This window comes from Miscanthus floridulus, chromosome 1 (assembly GCF_019320115.1).
Source record: "Miscanthus floridulus cultivar M001 chromosome 1, ASM1932011v1, whole genome shotgun sequence".
NCBI lineage: Eukaryota > Viridiplantae > Streptophyta > Magnoliopsida > Poales > Poaceae > Miscanthus > Miscanthus floridulus.
In genome coordinates this window covers 179,058,977-179,075,816 of record NC_089580.1, presented here as the reverse complement: position 1 = coordinate 179,075,816, position 16,840 = coordinate 179,058,977, and the positions used below count along the sequence as shown (strand labels likewise).

Sequence of the window (16,840 nt, the reverse complement as noted above, 5' to 3'; positions counted from 1 at the left end):
ATTAATCAGGATTGTTCTTCCAGCTATAGGTCATGTTTGTTTATCTTATAATCCGTCTTTTTTAGTTTGTTTTTTTAGCCGGAACAGTATTTTTCTCTCACAACAAATCGGTTGGAACAGTGTTTCGACTTGTTTTTTCAGCGAAACGAACGGAAACATCAAACGACCTTTCCAAATATCAAGTTTTTTAGCACTCTTTTCCAGCAAAGGAAGCCAATCACTCACATGTAACCTGCTGGGACTAACAGGTACCCCCAGGGTACTTGATAGGGAATGTCCCAACTTGGCAATTGAAAATTTCAGCATATGTAGCAGCCCAGTTATCCTCATCATTAATAGTCAAAACTTCACTCTTATGGAAATTTATCTTAAGCCCAGCCATTAACTCATACACATACAACAGCAGCTTTAACTTTCTTGCCCCCTCTACTGATTCGGTTGTGAGAGCCCGTGTGATTTTTTCATCAGAAGCAAAAAAAGTTTCTGTATGTGATGTGAAGCACAGCAGCAGAACCGGCATCTCGTACGCACAGGTCTCCGATAAGGATAAGCCCTAGGTCACGAGTCACGACGCATACTTTATATGAGCCTAGTTGCAACTTGCGAGATGCTCTCATCTGAACAGCACGTCGGTGATGATTCCATGTGCTTTGCACGTTGCGCAAGGACGAAAGCAGCGATAGGAAAGTTGGCGTTCTGTAATCTGTATGCACAGCACTACAACGGAAACAAATCCTCTGCATTTTCTTTTCTGAGAGGAATCCTCTGCAATACTGCAGGAAACACATCCTCTGCAATACGGCCCGAATGGGCATCGAGCAGATAAAGAATGGGCTGCGAGCCGCCAATGCAGTTCGGCCTGTTTTAAACTCCAGTTGGGCGGCTACCCGCTGCTTGTATTGGCCCATTGGAGCGCACGTATCCGCCGCACAGGGCTCAGGTTTTGGGCCGGATGGATCCGCGATTATTGGACTGCACTGTATCATCTGCAACCGTTCCTTAGGAAAAAAAATTTGCGTGCTGGGCTGCGGAGCAATGCTATTGTCCAGGTTGACCTTGAGCAGTGAGCATGGTGTTTTTTTTTTGTTGATAACTGACAATATATTAGCAGCAAGATGCTGCAATGAGGGAGGACTCCCAGGGTATAGAGTTCAGTGCCACTCTAAGTGGGCAGCTGGTTACATGAACTATGTTGGTACAATGGGGTGTGTGCAGTAACATTTTGATTTCTAGCGACCTTGAGCACTCTTGAATTGTTATTGTTGGTGGTGTTGATGAAGCTTTGAGTGAATGGCTTGATGTCCCAAATAGGAGGGGAGGAGAAGTCGGTCCCATTGAAGAAGGACACAAGCAGTTGATTGTTTGTTAGGAAGATCGTGTTCTGTATGCTCAATGCTGAGGTCACCGGCGCGGCCAAAGCCATGGCAGCAGCTTCTGCCATGAGGACTGATGTTGAGTTGGTCATGACAGCCTTGATGTAGATTGTCCGTCGTTGTTGGGGGTCGATGGTGAAGATTCCTAACGTAACCCTGCTCCGCAGGGTTTTCCTGATTGGGACGATCCGGTGTCGTTGAGGCATCTGTGTAGTACCTAGTGCCAGGCAGTAACGCCGGCAGCATGGCTCAATATAAAGGCGGGCCTGGTAGTCCGAGTGTTCTCCTGGTGTGGTCGTCATCGTCGTGGCTTAGTGCTTCACCTGTTATTCCTGCATCAGTTAGAATTGTACCTTCTGTGGGTTGGTGGCCGCCGTGCTGCGTCTCGACATTTTCCTATTCGTCAAGTGAGTTCATGATGAGGGATGAAGCATTGATATCGGCAGCCACTGCTTGATGTACAAGCCAAACGGTCTAGGTTTTTCTCTAAAAGCGGAGGTCATTCCTTTACCTGGAGCGAGTAGTGAGTAAGGTCATGTTAATTGACTATTTTTTAGTACTTACAAAAATTTAAACATGCAGACTAATTGTTACTTCCTCCGTTCTAAATTATAAGGTGCTTTAGTTTTTCTAGATACATAACTTTTACTATGTACTTAGATATATACTATGTCTAGATATATAGTAAAAACAACGTATCTAGAAAACCAAAACGTCTTATAATTTGAAATGGAGTGAGTAGTTCGCTAGTCTCTAGACTAGTTATTAATTCATTAGTCTATATAAAGCAAGAGTTAGCCCTTGTTTAGTTACACCCCAAATTCCCAAAAAGTGCTACAGTACCTATCACATCGAATGTTTGCGGTCTGTGCATGGAGCATTAAATGTAGACGAAAAAAATTAATTGTACAGTTTGGTGGGAAATTGCGAGACGAACGTTTTGAGCTTAATTAGTCCATGATTGAACACTAATTGTCAAATAAAAACGAAAGTGCTACAGTAGCCCCAAATTCCAACTTCCTGAAACTAAACACGCGCTTAATAAGACTAGCTTTTAGGGGGTGTTTGGTTCCTACAAAAAAATTTTAGTCCCTGTCCCATCGAATGTTTAGACACATGCATGGAGTATTAAATATAGATGAAAAAAATAACTAATTGCACAGATTATGGCTAATTTGCGAGACGATTTTTTTAAGCTTAATTAGTCCATGATTTGACAATGTGGTGCTACAGTAAATATGTGCTAATGGCGGATTAATTAGGCTTAATAAATTTATCTCGTAAATTAGTCTCCATCTATGTAATTAGTTTTATAATTAACTCATATTTAGTTCTCCTAAATAGCATCTGAACGTCCGATGTGATATGAACTAAAATTTAATTCAGAACCAACACCCCCTTAGTTCCGACACATGGAAACATGCGTTTAAGTACCGTCTACCGTGATTGCATTGCAGTACCTGGAGTTTCAGGGGAAAATGAGGCGCCGCAATGGAAACTGGACAGCACTAGCAAAGAAACTTGGCACACCTTTTCCAGGCCATGTTTAGTTCATAAAAAATCCAAACTTTGACACTATAAAAAAGAAGATTTTTCATCACATCTAACTTATGGTATATGCATGGAGTACTAAATGTTGACGAAATCAAAAACTAATTATACAGTTTGGTTGTACTTTGCGAGATGAACGTTTTAAGCTTAATTAGTCAACAATTGAATAATTATTACCAAATAAAAACAAATCGCTAAATCGGCCGGCTCCGAATCCGGCCTCAACTAAACGCGGCCCCAGTCTTCGGACAAGCTCACAGCGGTGACTGCCAGTGCCAGACCGTCATGGCGTCATCGACTTGTCCGGTAAAAAAACGGGGAGGAGTCGAAAAGTTGACCCAGCTCGCTCGTGGCTCGTGAGAAAAGCGAGGAGGTTTGAATTGATTCGGTAGTCGGTAGTGACCGTCACCTTGGCGGTTTGTATGGCAGCAGCCAGCCGGCTTCAGGGCCATGTTTAGTGAGGCCGGATTCGGCGTTACTGTAGCTACGCTGTAGCGTTTTGTTTTTATTTGGTAATAATTGTCTAATCGTTGATTAATTAGGCTCAAAACGTTTGTCTCGCAAAGTACAATCAAATTGTGCAATTAGTTTTTTATTTCGTTAACATTTAATAATCCATGCATGCACCACAAATTTAATATAACAAAGAATCTTCTTTTTACATGGTGTCAAATTCAAGAAATCTGGAACTAAACATAGCCCAGGACGAAGAGTCGAAGAAGACGAGAAAGCGCGTCGCTCGGTCCATTGGTCTTCCGCTCTAACGATGACGTCGGCGACGACGGTACGTGCCTTGTCCTGTTGTCCAGTTGTCGCGGGTTGAAGGCAGCACAGGAGGAATAGCTCCTACGGGCCACGAGTCAGTGACCCAATGGCTGTGGCCCTTCTGCTCCCTACCATGCACCTTCCTGCACGACCGGTAGGCCCACAGCTTCTCAACTTGCCTCGTGGGACCCATATCGACTTTGCCCCACGTGTCATGGGACAAAGAGCGAAGCAAAGAATCGTGCCGCACCCTCGAGCGCGACACAGCAACCTCCCTGACTCTTCGGTCCCACACGAAGGCCGACCCCACCAAATACGGGAAAAACACGCGCCTAATTACCTCAGTGAGAGATCGGCGTACACAAGCACTATCACTGGTACCTAGGACCCACCAAATTTCGTCCCCACTTGTCATCGAGTCGGCAAAGGAACACGTACTCGTATACAATAGCTACAGTATTGCCCGACCACGCGATTTCCATGATCTAACAAAAATAAATATCCTCTCCCACATTTTCCTTTCTTATCACAGAACCATACAGATCATCGTCAAATCAAAGGAAATTGAACGAAGCAGCCCTACCAAAATCCCCTTCCCGTACCGTCCCTTCCCTTCCCGACTTCTCCCGTCCCGCAGCCGCCTCAATCTCGAAGCCTCTCCGGCGCAGCCGCCTCAATCTCGACTCGAAGGCCTCCCTCCAACCAAAAATCCTCTAGGGTTTTCGCATCGTCCGTCGCGATGGGCTCCAAGAAGCGGTCGCCCCAACATCCCGCCTCCCCAGCCGGCGGCGAGGTCGGCGCCCAGACGGCGGGGAAGGCCACGCCGGTGACGGCGGCGCCGGAGTCGGTGCCCGTGGCGGTGGTGCCGAAGCCTCCGGACGTGGCCCCCTTCCTGACCAAGGTCTACGACATGGTCTCCGACCCGGCCATCGACGCGGTCATCTCCTGGAGCGCCACCGGCGGCAGCTTTGTGATCTGGGACTCGCACGTCTTCGAGCGCGACCTGCTGCCGCGGCACTTCAAGCACAACCACTTCACCAGCTTCATACGCCAGCTCAACACCTACGTGAGAATTACCCTGATCCCTAACACTATATATGCCTACATGTTAGTTCCCCGTGCTCGAAATCGATGTGGTTTTGCGCTGATTAGACGCGATTGTTGGTTTGCAGCAGATTCGGTAATACGGCTAGCTAGTACTTGCAATACCTTCTGATTATGGAAAATGCTAGTCTCCTTTTCTTTTTGGATAAGGAATGCTAGTCTCCTTTTTTTTTGGATAAGGAATGCTGATCTCCTTCAATTTGTCGGCACTTCAGCAACTTCTCTTGATGTCATTTGAGATTTTATATAACCAAATAGCTGGTTCTCCGAAAACAAAACTGAATGTTGAATTTGGTTGGAAGTTTTTGGTGATGGACTTGTATAGATTGTTCACGAGATCTCTTTCAGTAAATTGCTCAATATAGACCTTAATGCATAACACATACCATCGGGGATCCTTTATTGTTCTTGTACAACCAGTTTGAAATTTTGTGCGCCTTATCATAAGCTCATTGGGTTCTGTCACCTAGTGAACTTTGCGACCATAGAACTTGCAATGACTTCTGATGAAACAGTCTCCTTGGATTTGTTGTTGCTTCAGCAACTTCCCGTGATGTCATTTGATATATTCTGTCATTTTGCAGTTTGATGCTTCATTGCTTCTTGTATACTTGTATTGAGGTTATCTATCAGTCTATCACTGAATAGCTGGATGCGCCAATTTTTAGTTACTTCTGCTCTGTACTTCCGAAAGCAAAACTGAATAGTTGAATTCAGTTGCAAGCTTCTGGAGGTCTCTTTTGGCCAATTGCTCAATACAGACCTTAATGCATACAGGACCTGCCATCAGGGATCCTTTTTTTTTTTTGTTCTTCTGCAACCAGTTCAAATTTTTCTGCACCTTATCAGAAGATCGATGGATTCTGTAACCTAGTGAACTTCACAACAATACAAAGGATTCTATTGCCCTGCTACTTTACTAGCATCCTAGCCTGATGCTCTATTGGATGAAGCTACTGCTAATTGTTTGCATGAAACTTTATGCTTGTACTGAAATAGTGACCTATGGTATTAGTTCCATGCTTTTTCCCTCTTCAGGCATTTACTCAAACTCGTGCATGAAGCATGTAACTAGACTGTAATTGTGTATATAGAAATAGAACCATTGCTTAACTACTATATTATGTTGAAAATAATTTGCGTCAAACTAACTATTATTTTGTCCGCACGGTTTATGCTGTAAGTTCATGTTGAAACTTAACTTCTGTTGTTTCACGAATTTACTAGTGTTCTTTTTCATTATCAGGGATTTCATAAAGTTGATCCAGATAGATGGGAATGGGCGAATGAAGGTTTTGTTAGGGGCCAAAAACATCTTCTGAAGACCATCAAGAGAAAGAAGAAATCCTCTCAGGATGTACCTAGTGATCTGCAGTCGGTGCCTGTCAAAACTGCACCTGGCACTGAGAATATTGAGATAGGAAAATATGGTGGCCTTGAAAAGGAGGTTGAGACACTTAAGAGGGACAAGGCCCTTCTAATGCAGCAGCTTGTAGATCTGAGGCAGTACCAGCAATCATCCAGCCTTGAAGTGCAGAATTTAATTCAACGCCTCCGTGTGATGGAACAGAACCAGCAGCAGATGATGGCACTTTTGGCAATAGTTGTCCAGAATCCAGATTTCCTCAACCAGCTCGTGCAGCAGCAGCGCAGGAGTAACTGGTGGAATGATGACGGTAACAGGAAAAGAAGGTTCCAAGCTCTGGAACATGGTCCTGTAGATGATCAGGAGACTTCTGGTGGAGGCGCGCAAATTATTCAATATCGTCCTCCTGTTCCTGAAACTTCCAATCAACCAATACCAGCAAATGAAGCTATCTATTCAACCCATGCACAACCAGTTTCAAGCCCTGCACAACCAGTTTCAAGCCCTGCACTTGAGATGCCCATGGATGTAGAAATGACTTCAAACAATGTTGATACCCTTGATTCAACTGGGAATGATTTTACTGACACCTCTGCTCTATGTGAATGGGATGACATGGATATATTTGGTGATGAACTAGAGTACATTCTTCAACAGCCAGAGCAGAACTTTCAAGTGGACCCTCCTCTAACAGTTGAAGATTATGGTTATGATCGTCCACGGCTAGAGCAGGACTGTCAGATGGAAGCACAACAGAATTGCAAAAATCCTCAATATGGTATGTAAATTGACATATGCAAATGTAATCTTATTTTACTGTTGAATTTCTGTGCCTAGTTGCCTGTGTCTTAAGGTAAAGGGAAAACTATGCATCTGATGTCCATTAGTACTGATCCGGTTGTGGTCAGTCATATACTAGGAATTTGCAAAAACAAAATACTTGGGTCACATTTCTGTTACTGTTTGGTCACTTGCTAGGGTGCACGGGTTTTCATTCCATTTATGTTAGTAGAAAGTAGAAAGGCGGGCCTGGTGCAAGCGGTAGAGTCTTACCGCCTGTGACCGGAAGGTCCCGGGTTCGAGTCGCGGTTTCCTCGCATTGCACAGGCGAGGGTAAGGCTTGCCACTAACACCCTTCCCCAGACCCCGCATAGAGCGGGAGCTCTCTGCACTGGGTACGCCCTATGTTAGTAGAAAGTAGAAACAGTGCACAGAAGCAGATAAATAACTGCTATTTTGCTATACCAAATCATTGAGCAGTCACAATTCCTTTCACAGCTAGGCCTGTAGTTCAGGATTAGTTTCATCAGACACAAAACAGTAGGAAAGGAGCATGCTCTGTTTTGGTTTACTCTGTTTCATCAAAGTATAAGGCATTGTTTGACTCAATGCGATCTCCAAAGTTATATTTAGCTATAATCTATAATTTCTCTTATGTGATAATGTTTCTGGCAACAAACTCCTAATCATAAGACAGTGCTTGCGAATACGAATTAATAATATCCCTTTTGTATAACAAACTCTCTTGGAAGGCTTATTGTTAGTTGAAAATTACGAGGTTTGAATCTGTATAACAAACTCTCCTGTAAGGTTTATTGTTAGTTGAAAATTACGAGGTTTGAATCTGAATGCATTCATGCCTTACAAAAAGAAATGTGGGAGTACAATTCATTAGTTGTTACAGAAAATGAAACAGGAAAAGGATTTGTACAAGGGTTCATGTCTTACAAAAAGAAATGTGGGAGTGCAAGTCATTAGTTACAGAAAAGAAAAAGGGAAAGGAATTGTACAAGGGTCAAATATAGGTCTACATGATATAGCAAGTTGAGGTGCAGGAAAATGTTTTATTCCCTCATTCAAGACACACTTGTATACCCAAGAACTTCTACTTCCAACTTCGTGGGAAACTATACTCCCTCTATTCAAAATTGTAAGTCGTTTTGGTTTTTTCTAGATATATTGTTTTTACTATGCACCTATATACACTATGTCTAGATACATAGTAAAAAACTATGTATGTAGAAAAGCCAAAACGACGTACCATATGGAAAGGAGGGGGTACTATTTTATATAAAGAAATTATAGTTATGAAATTCTTTCAGTCGTGAATGTAATGACATCAACTGTGTATTGTAATCCCCTATTTACCATGCACGGGCACACATGTGCTTAGATGTCTATATGGTAACAATGAAGAAACCGATAGGCGACATAAACCTCACAAAGAAATTGAAGTACAACGATTAACCCAACAGCTGGAATAGGAGCATATAATTTTGAATGTATTTATGGGCCAAGTTGAATTAGTTTGACTGGCCTGAATCCTACAGTGACCTACATTTGAAATCAGAGGGAGTGATTCTTTAACCTATGGTTATCCATGGCAAATTCTGATTTGAAAGCTGGACATGCAATTGATTTACATTTACAACCTATTGTCATATGCTTTATTTTTTGTGTACTGTTCTCTATCCAGCAGTCCTAATTTATTAAACGGTCTGTTGTTTCAGCTGATGTCATAACTGAAGCATGAGCGGTGGTCCCAGAGAATGTTTGTCCAGTAACATTAGTGGATAGAGGTGCTTTACAATTTAAAAGCCCTTTGCGCTGTGTTCTATTCATGAACTTTACTATTACTTTGCATGATCAAACACAAACCAGGGTCATCCATTTATTTGACCCCTTCACTATTACATAGGTTCCTTTCAGAATATAAGTCATTACTGACTGCTTTTCATCTAGATCATAGTTACGGCTTGACCTGTCCATGTCTCTTGCATAAGCAAGTCCTCTGGCATCAAAATACATTTTGATGTGGGTCCCTTTGATTTCTCTTTCGGTCTTTCCGGCACATAATATACTTACATCGATATGACTGTCATTTAACTTTGACAGGAACATATTCCTTTCTTTGACACTGAGTAAATAAGCTTACCTTATTGTATAAAAAACTGAAAAACGGATAAGTGATTGAGCATTTCTTGTAAGTATGTAACTATGTATAAAAAAATATGAGAACTGCCTTAAAAATATTGCATTTAGTTGAAACATAAAGAAGTATATACCAAGTTGGTTGCATTCATTTTATTCACATCTCTTTATCCCTCATGGCCTCGTTATCATCAGTTGCAACTTGTAAGTTGCAAGTTGCAAGTAGCAATGTGGTTCCCGTTACTGATGTGGCTTCAGTTTCTGCAGATTTGTGATGAACAGAATCTTGAGACTGGCAGGTTAGCCACCATTGGGAGCCTGAAGACGTCGGGATTACTCAGAATTCGGTATACTAATACGAAAAAAATACAGAAACACATGTTGACTAGTTTACTCATTTAAGGCAGTAGGACAAGGTTTTTGTTTTTTGTCCCAGGTCTTATTGTCCTAGCTACACCCATAACGCAATGTAACATTGATCATGTTGTATATACTGTTGTATTGGATGAACATGGAGCAATTTTGAATATTTTTGGCCCCGTTCGCTTCGTTGAAAAAACAAGTCGAAACTACTGTTTCAGCTGATTTGTCGTGAGAGAAAAACACTATTTCAGCTAAAAAACAAGCTGAAAAAGAGAAGCGAACATGGCCTTTGTTGCGGACGATAACAAAACGAGCTTCCTAGGTGTGGGTGTCGTGGATGTCCCCAGAAGAGAATATTCGAGTACATTATATATCTTAATAATTGATAATTGGGAAAAGCAAGCTAACCCAATCTAACCATATGCAAGAACCTATCGGTAAGTAAATCCTTACAGTATATCAAATTAGACATATCCACGTGATGAAGGTGGCAATAAAAGTAATGAAGGTGGCAATAAAAGTAAACAGGTAGGCTCTTATCGATTGTCTCATAATCCATACTTTTTAACTTATGTTTTTCTAGTCAGAACAATATTTTTTTTTCATAACAAATCATTCTAGAATCAGTGTTTCGGTTTGTTTTTTCAGCGAAGCGAACGGAGTAGAATCTTTCATAGCTGCCTTTATTTTACACATGTTTTCATCCTACCTGCAATCTCTCATAGAATCTTTCGTCTTTATCTGCACTCACAGCAAACACCCATCACGAGCAAATAGTACACCAAACTAAGGGCTCGTTGCTACTCGTAGAAGTGCAAGAAACGTCGAAGACGAAGTTACGCCATAAATTAGAATCGTCATTATTCTTGAATTTTAAATCCTAATTAAAACTAGTCATATTTTAATACTAGATATTGCTATAGAAATTTCATCGATTAACATTTACTTTTTAAAACTAATCGATATGTGAACATCTAAACAAACCACACATGATGCGTGTGTTTACGCTATAAATATTACTAATATGCATGAAAATTTAGGCGACACGTGAAAGGAGGAAGTACTCTCTGGCCCAGAATAACTGAACAAGTGTTGCTTTGAGTTTGGTGCCATCAAACTTTCTTTTAACTTTAACTAGATTTATAGAAAACATTAGTAACACTTATATCTCCAAAAGAGTTTATTGTCAAAATATATTTCAATAATTAATTTAATAATACTTATTATGTATCATAAATTATATATATTTGGTCAAAGTTAAAATGTTTGACTGCTGAGAAAGTGAGAATGATATTTTATTTTGGGACTGAAAAGAGTACTATGCTATGAGTAATATTTTGTAATGCTGACATCTCGCAGGAACCCATGAGAAATTTGACTGTTTTATTACTTGTAGCACGCGAGTGCGTATGTTTTATGAGAGAATTCCTTATTGACGCCAGAGAAATGACTCGTTTCTTTCTTGGTCCTTAAAAATTTTTCGTTCTCTATTTGACATCGAGTTCAATTTTCATTCCTTACGTGACACCCCGTTGTATTTTCCATCCGGCCACCGTTAACTGCGCTGTGAAAAGACAATTTTGCCCCTGTGGGCCCCACCACCCTTCTCCATCCTCTCCTCCTCCAGGCCGCAGCGCTATCCTAGTCGCGCGCCGCGTTGGGGCTCAGCCTCCGCGTCGTGCTCCGCTTCCCCTCCGCGGCGGCGTCTGACGACGGCGGTGAGTGCGAGTCATTTGGGCCGCGTTTAGTTCCGGCCAGATTCGGCGCCGGCGGAATTCACCGGCACTGTAGCTACACTGTAGTGTTTTGTTTTTATTTGGTAATAATTGTCCAATCGTTGACTAATTAGGCTCAAAACGTTCGTCTCGCAAAGTACAACTAAACTGTGCAATTAGTTTTTGATTTCGTCAACATTTAGTACTCCATGTATGTACCGCAAGTTTAATGTGACGAAGAATCTTCTTTTTGTATAGTGTCAAAATTGGGAGTTTTGGTGAACTAAACAAGGGCCGGTTAGGGAACGAAATTTTTTTTATAAGAAAGAAACGGGTCATTTATTTGTCCCGATGTCCGGCAGGAACGCATGAGAATTTATCACCGTGGCCACGCTAGGCGTCGAGAAAGCCGTACGGCTCTCTTTGACTGACTGTAGGTCTGTAGATAAGAAGAAGGGGAAGACAGCTCCGACGACCGAGCGAGATAGTATCGTGACATCGTCTGTCCGCCACCGGGTATCTCTTTCTCCGAGTAGCGCACTGCGCACCAGAGGAACGGCGAGGAGCATACGGGAACGGGGATGGGAAGCGCAGGTGCGCTGCTTTGGCACCCGCCGCCGCAGTTGCACCCCGGTGGCGTCCTCTTCCGCCAGAGCGGGCCCCTCCTGCGCCAGCGCAACCTGCCTCTATTATCGCTAGCTGCCGCGGCGCTCGAGCCCGAGCGCCGCCGCCGGCAGCGCCTCCGCTGCGCTGCCGTCGACGGGGACGGCGGGCCCCGGGAGGATGGCCCACTGCCAAAGAAGGAGTCTCCGTCCAGCGGCATCGGCGCCGCACTCGAGGACCCACCTCCTGGTACGCCTGACATTACGCCCGCCCTTTTACTGGAACACTCGAGCACCGTATAGACAGACTCTTTAGTTAGCACTACTCTGGTGCTGCGGTGGAGATCCTAGACAATTCAGTCATATGCTGGATATGAGCTCACATTGTTTGTCGTAGGAGGGATCGTATCACGGAGTCTCATGAAAATTCCTAATCTACAGAAACAACCGGTTGAGAAATGTCAGAATTCTGACTTCCAATTAAAAAAACTAATAGAAGATAGGTTTAATGTCCACTGTACCTAAAACGTTGTGTTATGTTGTCAGCTAGTGTAGGGATGCATATGTGTCAGATCCTTGCTCAGTTGGTTGTCGGTGTGGATGTATGCCCACACCACCCAAGTTTCAAGTCCTCATCGAGCCGAATTTGAGTGCCTATTTCTTCTTCCTAGTTCCTCGTGTCAGATACTGAAGGACCAACCACCGAAGAGGTATTGGTAGCAAACCAAGCAAAAAATCAGGTATCCAACAAAATTTCTGGATACGAGAGATGGACTCATGTAGTTCCATATCTGGAGATACCCCAATATACACTTAACATCCTCCGCAGTCACAGTGGCAGTGGAAGCCTCGGCTCAGGATCAAAACCCTAAACTCGTGATAGCGTATAATGCGTGGGATGTATTGCATTGAGCTCTTGGGTAGTATTAATAGAGTGCAAGAATTGGGGTACAAGACACCTCCCGGATACATATGGCAAATGGGATTTCAATATCCCTAACTACCAAATATACTCTTACTAATGCTTCTTCCGTTCAAAATATATGGTGTGGGCTCATTGTGCTCTCTAACATTATACTTTGGCCATTATTTTCTCCTATAAGATGTTCATAATATACTCTTCTTATAATGAATGAATGGATTTCCCTTTTCCAAAAAAAAAAAAACGCTAAATCCTGATCGTAGAAAATTAAATTCATATATGAATGCAATGGCACCATCCATGTATAATTATTGTTAAGAGAATCCCCAGTAAAGAATCATGAAGTTCAAATCTTGAAACGTGTTGGTTTTCAAAAAAAATAAATCTTGAAACGTGTGTGCATGCCTAATAAAAGAAACAGAGGGAGCACATAAAGCTAGACATTAAAAGAAATATATCTTGTTCAACATTAAGGTGCTGTTCTGGCTCATTGGTGTACTACAGCTTGAGTTAAATAAAGGAAATAAAAAATGTAAAGGTGAGCTGGCAAGGCAATTACTATAGTAAATTGTATCTCATACTGCACCATTTTTAGTTGTACTGGCCTGAGCTATTTTTTTTAGTATCTCATAGTGCCTGAACCTTGATTGCTTCTGTTGGGTTTCAACTCTAGCCTACCCCAACTTGTTTGGGACTTAAAGGCTTTGTTGTTGTTGTTGTTGTTGTTGTTGTACATGATGAATTATCTTTTGTCTATTTGATTATACCTTGCTAGAGTTCTATTTCTGGAGTATGTGACATAGCTGCACCCAGAATATTGATTGACTAATTTACAACTCAAACTTACCTTTTGCAGTGGAAAATGGTTCCTTCGGAGGCCCCTCAGAGGAAGAACAGAGTGCTCTGTATAATTTTCTTTATCCAAGCAAAGACTTACTTCCAGATGATAAGGAGATGAGTATATTTGATCATCTAGAGGAGATTCGTGAGAGGATTTTCATCTCAGTTTTGGCTGTTGGGGCTGCGATACTAGGCTGTTTTGCTTTTTCAAAAGATTTGGTTATTTTTCTAGAGGCCCCAGTGACTGTTCAGGGTGTTCGGTTTTTGCAGCTCTCGCCTGGGGAATTTTTCTTTACAACATTAAAGGTGAGACTCCAGAAATCTGAGTGAACATTCTAGCATTTAAAATTTGTCTTAACAATATTATCGTTTCTACTACTCTCCGCCCCGTTCTCTTTTGAATTCAGAATAATGCATGTCAATCCTATATCCAAGTAGCTTTTTTTCCTATGTAATATTTGATTGCATGGTTTGTATCTTGTCTTGAGGAAATCATCCACAGAATTCATTTCTACATTCTGATTGTTATAGCAACGTGCAATGCACTGGAACAGGCTCTTTCTTATTTCATGATTCTAGCAATGTGTGATCCAATCTGGAGTTGATTGTGGTCCCACATGGTGCGCAGGGGGTGCATGTATCTGAGTCAGGTTGTGTGACTTTTTATCATATTTGTGCAAACCACATCCGCTGGTAGTCCCAAAGACCATACAGATGAAAATCTTCTCACACATGGTTGGAAAGCTTAACTGCAAAGTCCATATACCTAGGTGCCTTTTTTTCACCTTACTAAATTAGAATTCAAAATTGCAAGTACCTAATGAACATGTCTGCATACACAAAATTTGAAGACCGATGCACATATTGGCTTAGCTAGTGCAGGGAAATCTCTCACTATTTAGTGAGGTGAAGCAAGGTTAGTGTGGAGGGGAAAGGGATGTTAGATTAAATTCATGAAAGGATACTGGGCTCATTGGTGGAATATAATTTTTCAATCAGTTAGTCATGTTGTATATGCTTCAGCTGTTAGTAGATTGATTCTTTACAAATAGAATCCAATCTAATTACAAATCCTTTTGCTAATAAAGTTTCTCTTAAACGATCTCCTTGTGGAAACCAGTTGGCTTCATCATCCAAAATAGCTACTGCCTACCTGGCCACCAGGGCTTTGCTGACCAGACATTCATACTTGAGTAAATAGTGTTCAAAGTTATGTTACATAGTACCTCTTTGATAACAGGTTTGTAGTATAGCTGTTCATTGTTCTATGATTTAATGATTTCATCCATGATAAGGTGGATAACTATCGACAACTGCTCCATACACTGGCCCATGAACAGCTCTCAATTCCGCTAAATTTCATCAGTGTTGCTAGTCTACAGGAGGCAAATTCAAAGTGAATGTTGTTTCATAGGCCCTGTTTGGCACAGCTTTAGCTCCGAGATTCACCTGAGATCTTGACTTCATATGCTAAAATCATGAATCTTGGGACTGTAACTTTTGTCTAGAATAGAAAGAAAACAGTTCAACCAACAACTCAGGTGTACCCCACCTCCAGCTCCAGCTCCAGCTCCAGCTCCACAAAGTTTCTAGGGTTAGAAATACCTAGCTCCAGGAAATCCACATATTTATTGAAGGTGGAGCTCTGCACAACAAGCCTATATTACCATTCTCATGCAATTTCCATACTCTATGTCAGCTTTATTTTGTAGTGGTCATTACAAAATTAAAATGTTAATTATCTCATTATCTTCAATCCCATGCAGGTTTCAGGTTATTGTGGCCTTTTACTTGGAAGTCCTATCATTTTGTATGAGATCATTGCATTTGTTATCCCAGGTTTAACAAGGGACGAGCGGAAATTTCTCGGGCCTATTGTGTTGGGTTCTTCTGTTCTATTCTACCTAGGCATTTTCTTCTCCTACACGGTTCTCAGCCCTGCTGCGTTGAACTTCTTTGTGAATTATGCAGATGGGGCAGTGGAATCGTTGTGGTCAATAGACCAGTACTTTGAATTCATACTTGTGCTGATGTTTAGCACAGGTTTGTCGTTTCAGGTAAACAAGTCTCCCTGCATATGTTGTACTAATGTGTTTTTTGAACGCGAGTTGTAGTAATGTGTTTTCTTTTTTGTTTGTGACGTAACGGGATCATTAACACATACTTCTCCGGAAACCAACTTTATTGTTTAGCGTTAAGAATTTAAGATCATCTGCATTTATGTTGATACAATAAGTTTTCTTGTACCACCTTTAGGTTGGAATATGTTTTTAAGTGAAGAAAGAGTTGACTATTTTTGTTGGTGAAATTTCTCGTTGAAAACATAGGCTGTTGAGATTAATGCCACACATTGCCGAAACTTTCACACCAAAGTGTGGCTGTAGCACCCAAATTGGTCAGTACAACTAATGTGCGATTTAATAAGAGTATGTGTGTACGACATGTTTATTGGAGTATTAGGGAAAGTGAAAATGTGGTATCACACAATTATGGCTGCAAGCCGAACAGTTAGCTCAAAAGCTAACATCACAAACTTGAGCGTGAAAACTTTCAAAATTGGTTCTGAACCGATTAAGTTTTGCAGCTTCATTCCATTGGTCTAGTTTTTTAACCTCATTATGGTAATCTCGACTCATAGCACTAAATATGCAGTTAAGTTGGTGAACCCAAAAGGATCCTATCATGCATGATCCGCACTGAAGCTAGTTTGTGATGAGTATCAGAACTCAAAATTTGTGTGTTTTATTATATCATTTGTGTAATATCGATTGCTATTCCATTTAGTGTTATCCAATAACAAATAATAACATATATGGATGCTGCTTTTGATGCTAGTGGGCACCTATTTGAGTTATTAGAAGGACCACAAGTTATTTTTTATACGAATATAGAGATAAAGTGAACTGTGATAACTGAAGAATCTCATAGAGAACCATATGTTGACTTTTATATATTTTTCATGGTATTTCTGTTCCAGGTCCCTGTTATCCAGCTTTTGCTGGGACAACTCGGATTGGTTTCTAGTGACCAAATGCTTTCGATCTGGAGATATGTTGTTGTTGGTGCTGTTGTTGCTGCTGCTGTGCTTACACCTTCGACGGATCCGTTGACACAAATGCTCTTGGCTGGTCCTTTGCTTGGTTTATACTTGGGTGGTGCATGGATGGTCAAGCTAATTGGGCGATAACTGGTTCATGCAAGGTGATGGTGCTCCAGAAAGCAAGAGTCCCTCTGTAACCTAGTCTTGTAAAAAATGAATTCACTCTGTTTGATCAGCAGATGATATTGTTATCATTTCACTTTCTAAA

The 16,840-nt window shown here is 41.5% G+C and overlaps 2 protein-coding genes across 9 annotated transcripts; both read left to right on the top strand.

Moving 5' to 3' along the window:
• The first annotated feature begins 4,232 nt into the window (after positions 1-4,232).
• On the top strand, positions 4,233-10,514 carry LOC136549707 (heat stress transcription factor A-9-like). Of its 8 annotated transcripts, none has more exons than XR_010782006.1 (5): positions 4,233-4,755; positions 6,040-6,937; positions 8,670-8,738; positions 9,349-9,437; positions 10,207-10,513. XR_010782006.1 is itself a non-coding variant. In XM_066541087.1 (4 exons), exons 1-3 carry the CDS (start codon positions 4,429-4,431, stop codon positions 8,690-8,692), a joined length of 1,248 nt encoding a protein of 415 aa, XP_066397184.1. In that variant the 5' UTR covers positions 4,233-4,428; the 3' UTR covers positions 8,693-8,738; positions 9,358-9,600. The 8 variants fall into 8 exon arrangements, 4 of the variants coding, with proteins under 4 accessions (XP_066397184.1, XP_066397195.1, XP_066397213.1 ...); XR_010782000.1 differs by having other exon boundaries at positions 9,358-9,437; positions 10,207-10,511; XR_010782012.1 differs by lacking the exon at positions 8,670-8,738 and having other exon boundaries at positions 10,207-10,514.
• A 1,118-nt stretch (positions 10,515-11,632) lies between these two features.
• LOC136549700 (sec-independent protein translocase protein TATC, chloroplastic-like) lies at positions 11,633-16,840 on the top strand. The gene is made up of 4 exons (XM_066541075.1): positions 11,633-12,020; positions 13,549-13,838; positions 15,299-15,589; positions 16,510-16,840. Exons 1-4 carry the CDS (start codon positions 11,750-11,752, stop codon positions 16,717-16,719), a joined length of 1,062 nt encoding a protein of 353 aa, XP_066397172.1. The 5' UTR covers positions 11,633-11,749; the 3' UTR covers positions 16,720-16,840.

Coding starts and splice junctions, on each gene's coding strand:
- LOC136549707 (XM_066541087.1), top strand. CDS start 4,429: ATGGGCTCCAAGAAGCGGTCGCCCCAACATCCCGCCTCCCCAGCCGGC. Junction 4,756..6,039: donor TACGCCAGCTCAACACCTAC/GTGAGAATTACC, acceptor TTTCATTATCAG/GGATTTCATAAAGTTGATCC. Junction 6,938..8,669: donor TTGCAAAAATCCTCAATATG/GTATGTAAATTG, acceptor CTGTTGTTTCAG/CTGATGTCATAACTGAAGCA.
- LOC136549700 (XM_066541075.1), top strand. CDS start 11,750: ATGGGAAGCGCAGGTGCGCTGCTTTGGCACCCGCCGCCGCAGTTGCAC. Junction 12,021..13,548: donor ACTCGAGGACCCACCTCCTG/GTACGCCTGACA, acceptor TACCTTTTGCAG/TGGAAAATGGTTCCTTCGGA. Junction 15,590..16,509: donor GCACAGGTTTGTCGTTTCAG/GTAAACAAGTCT, acceptor TTTCTGTTCCAG/GTCCCTGTTATCCAGCTTTT.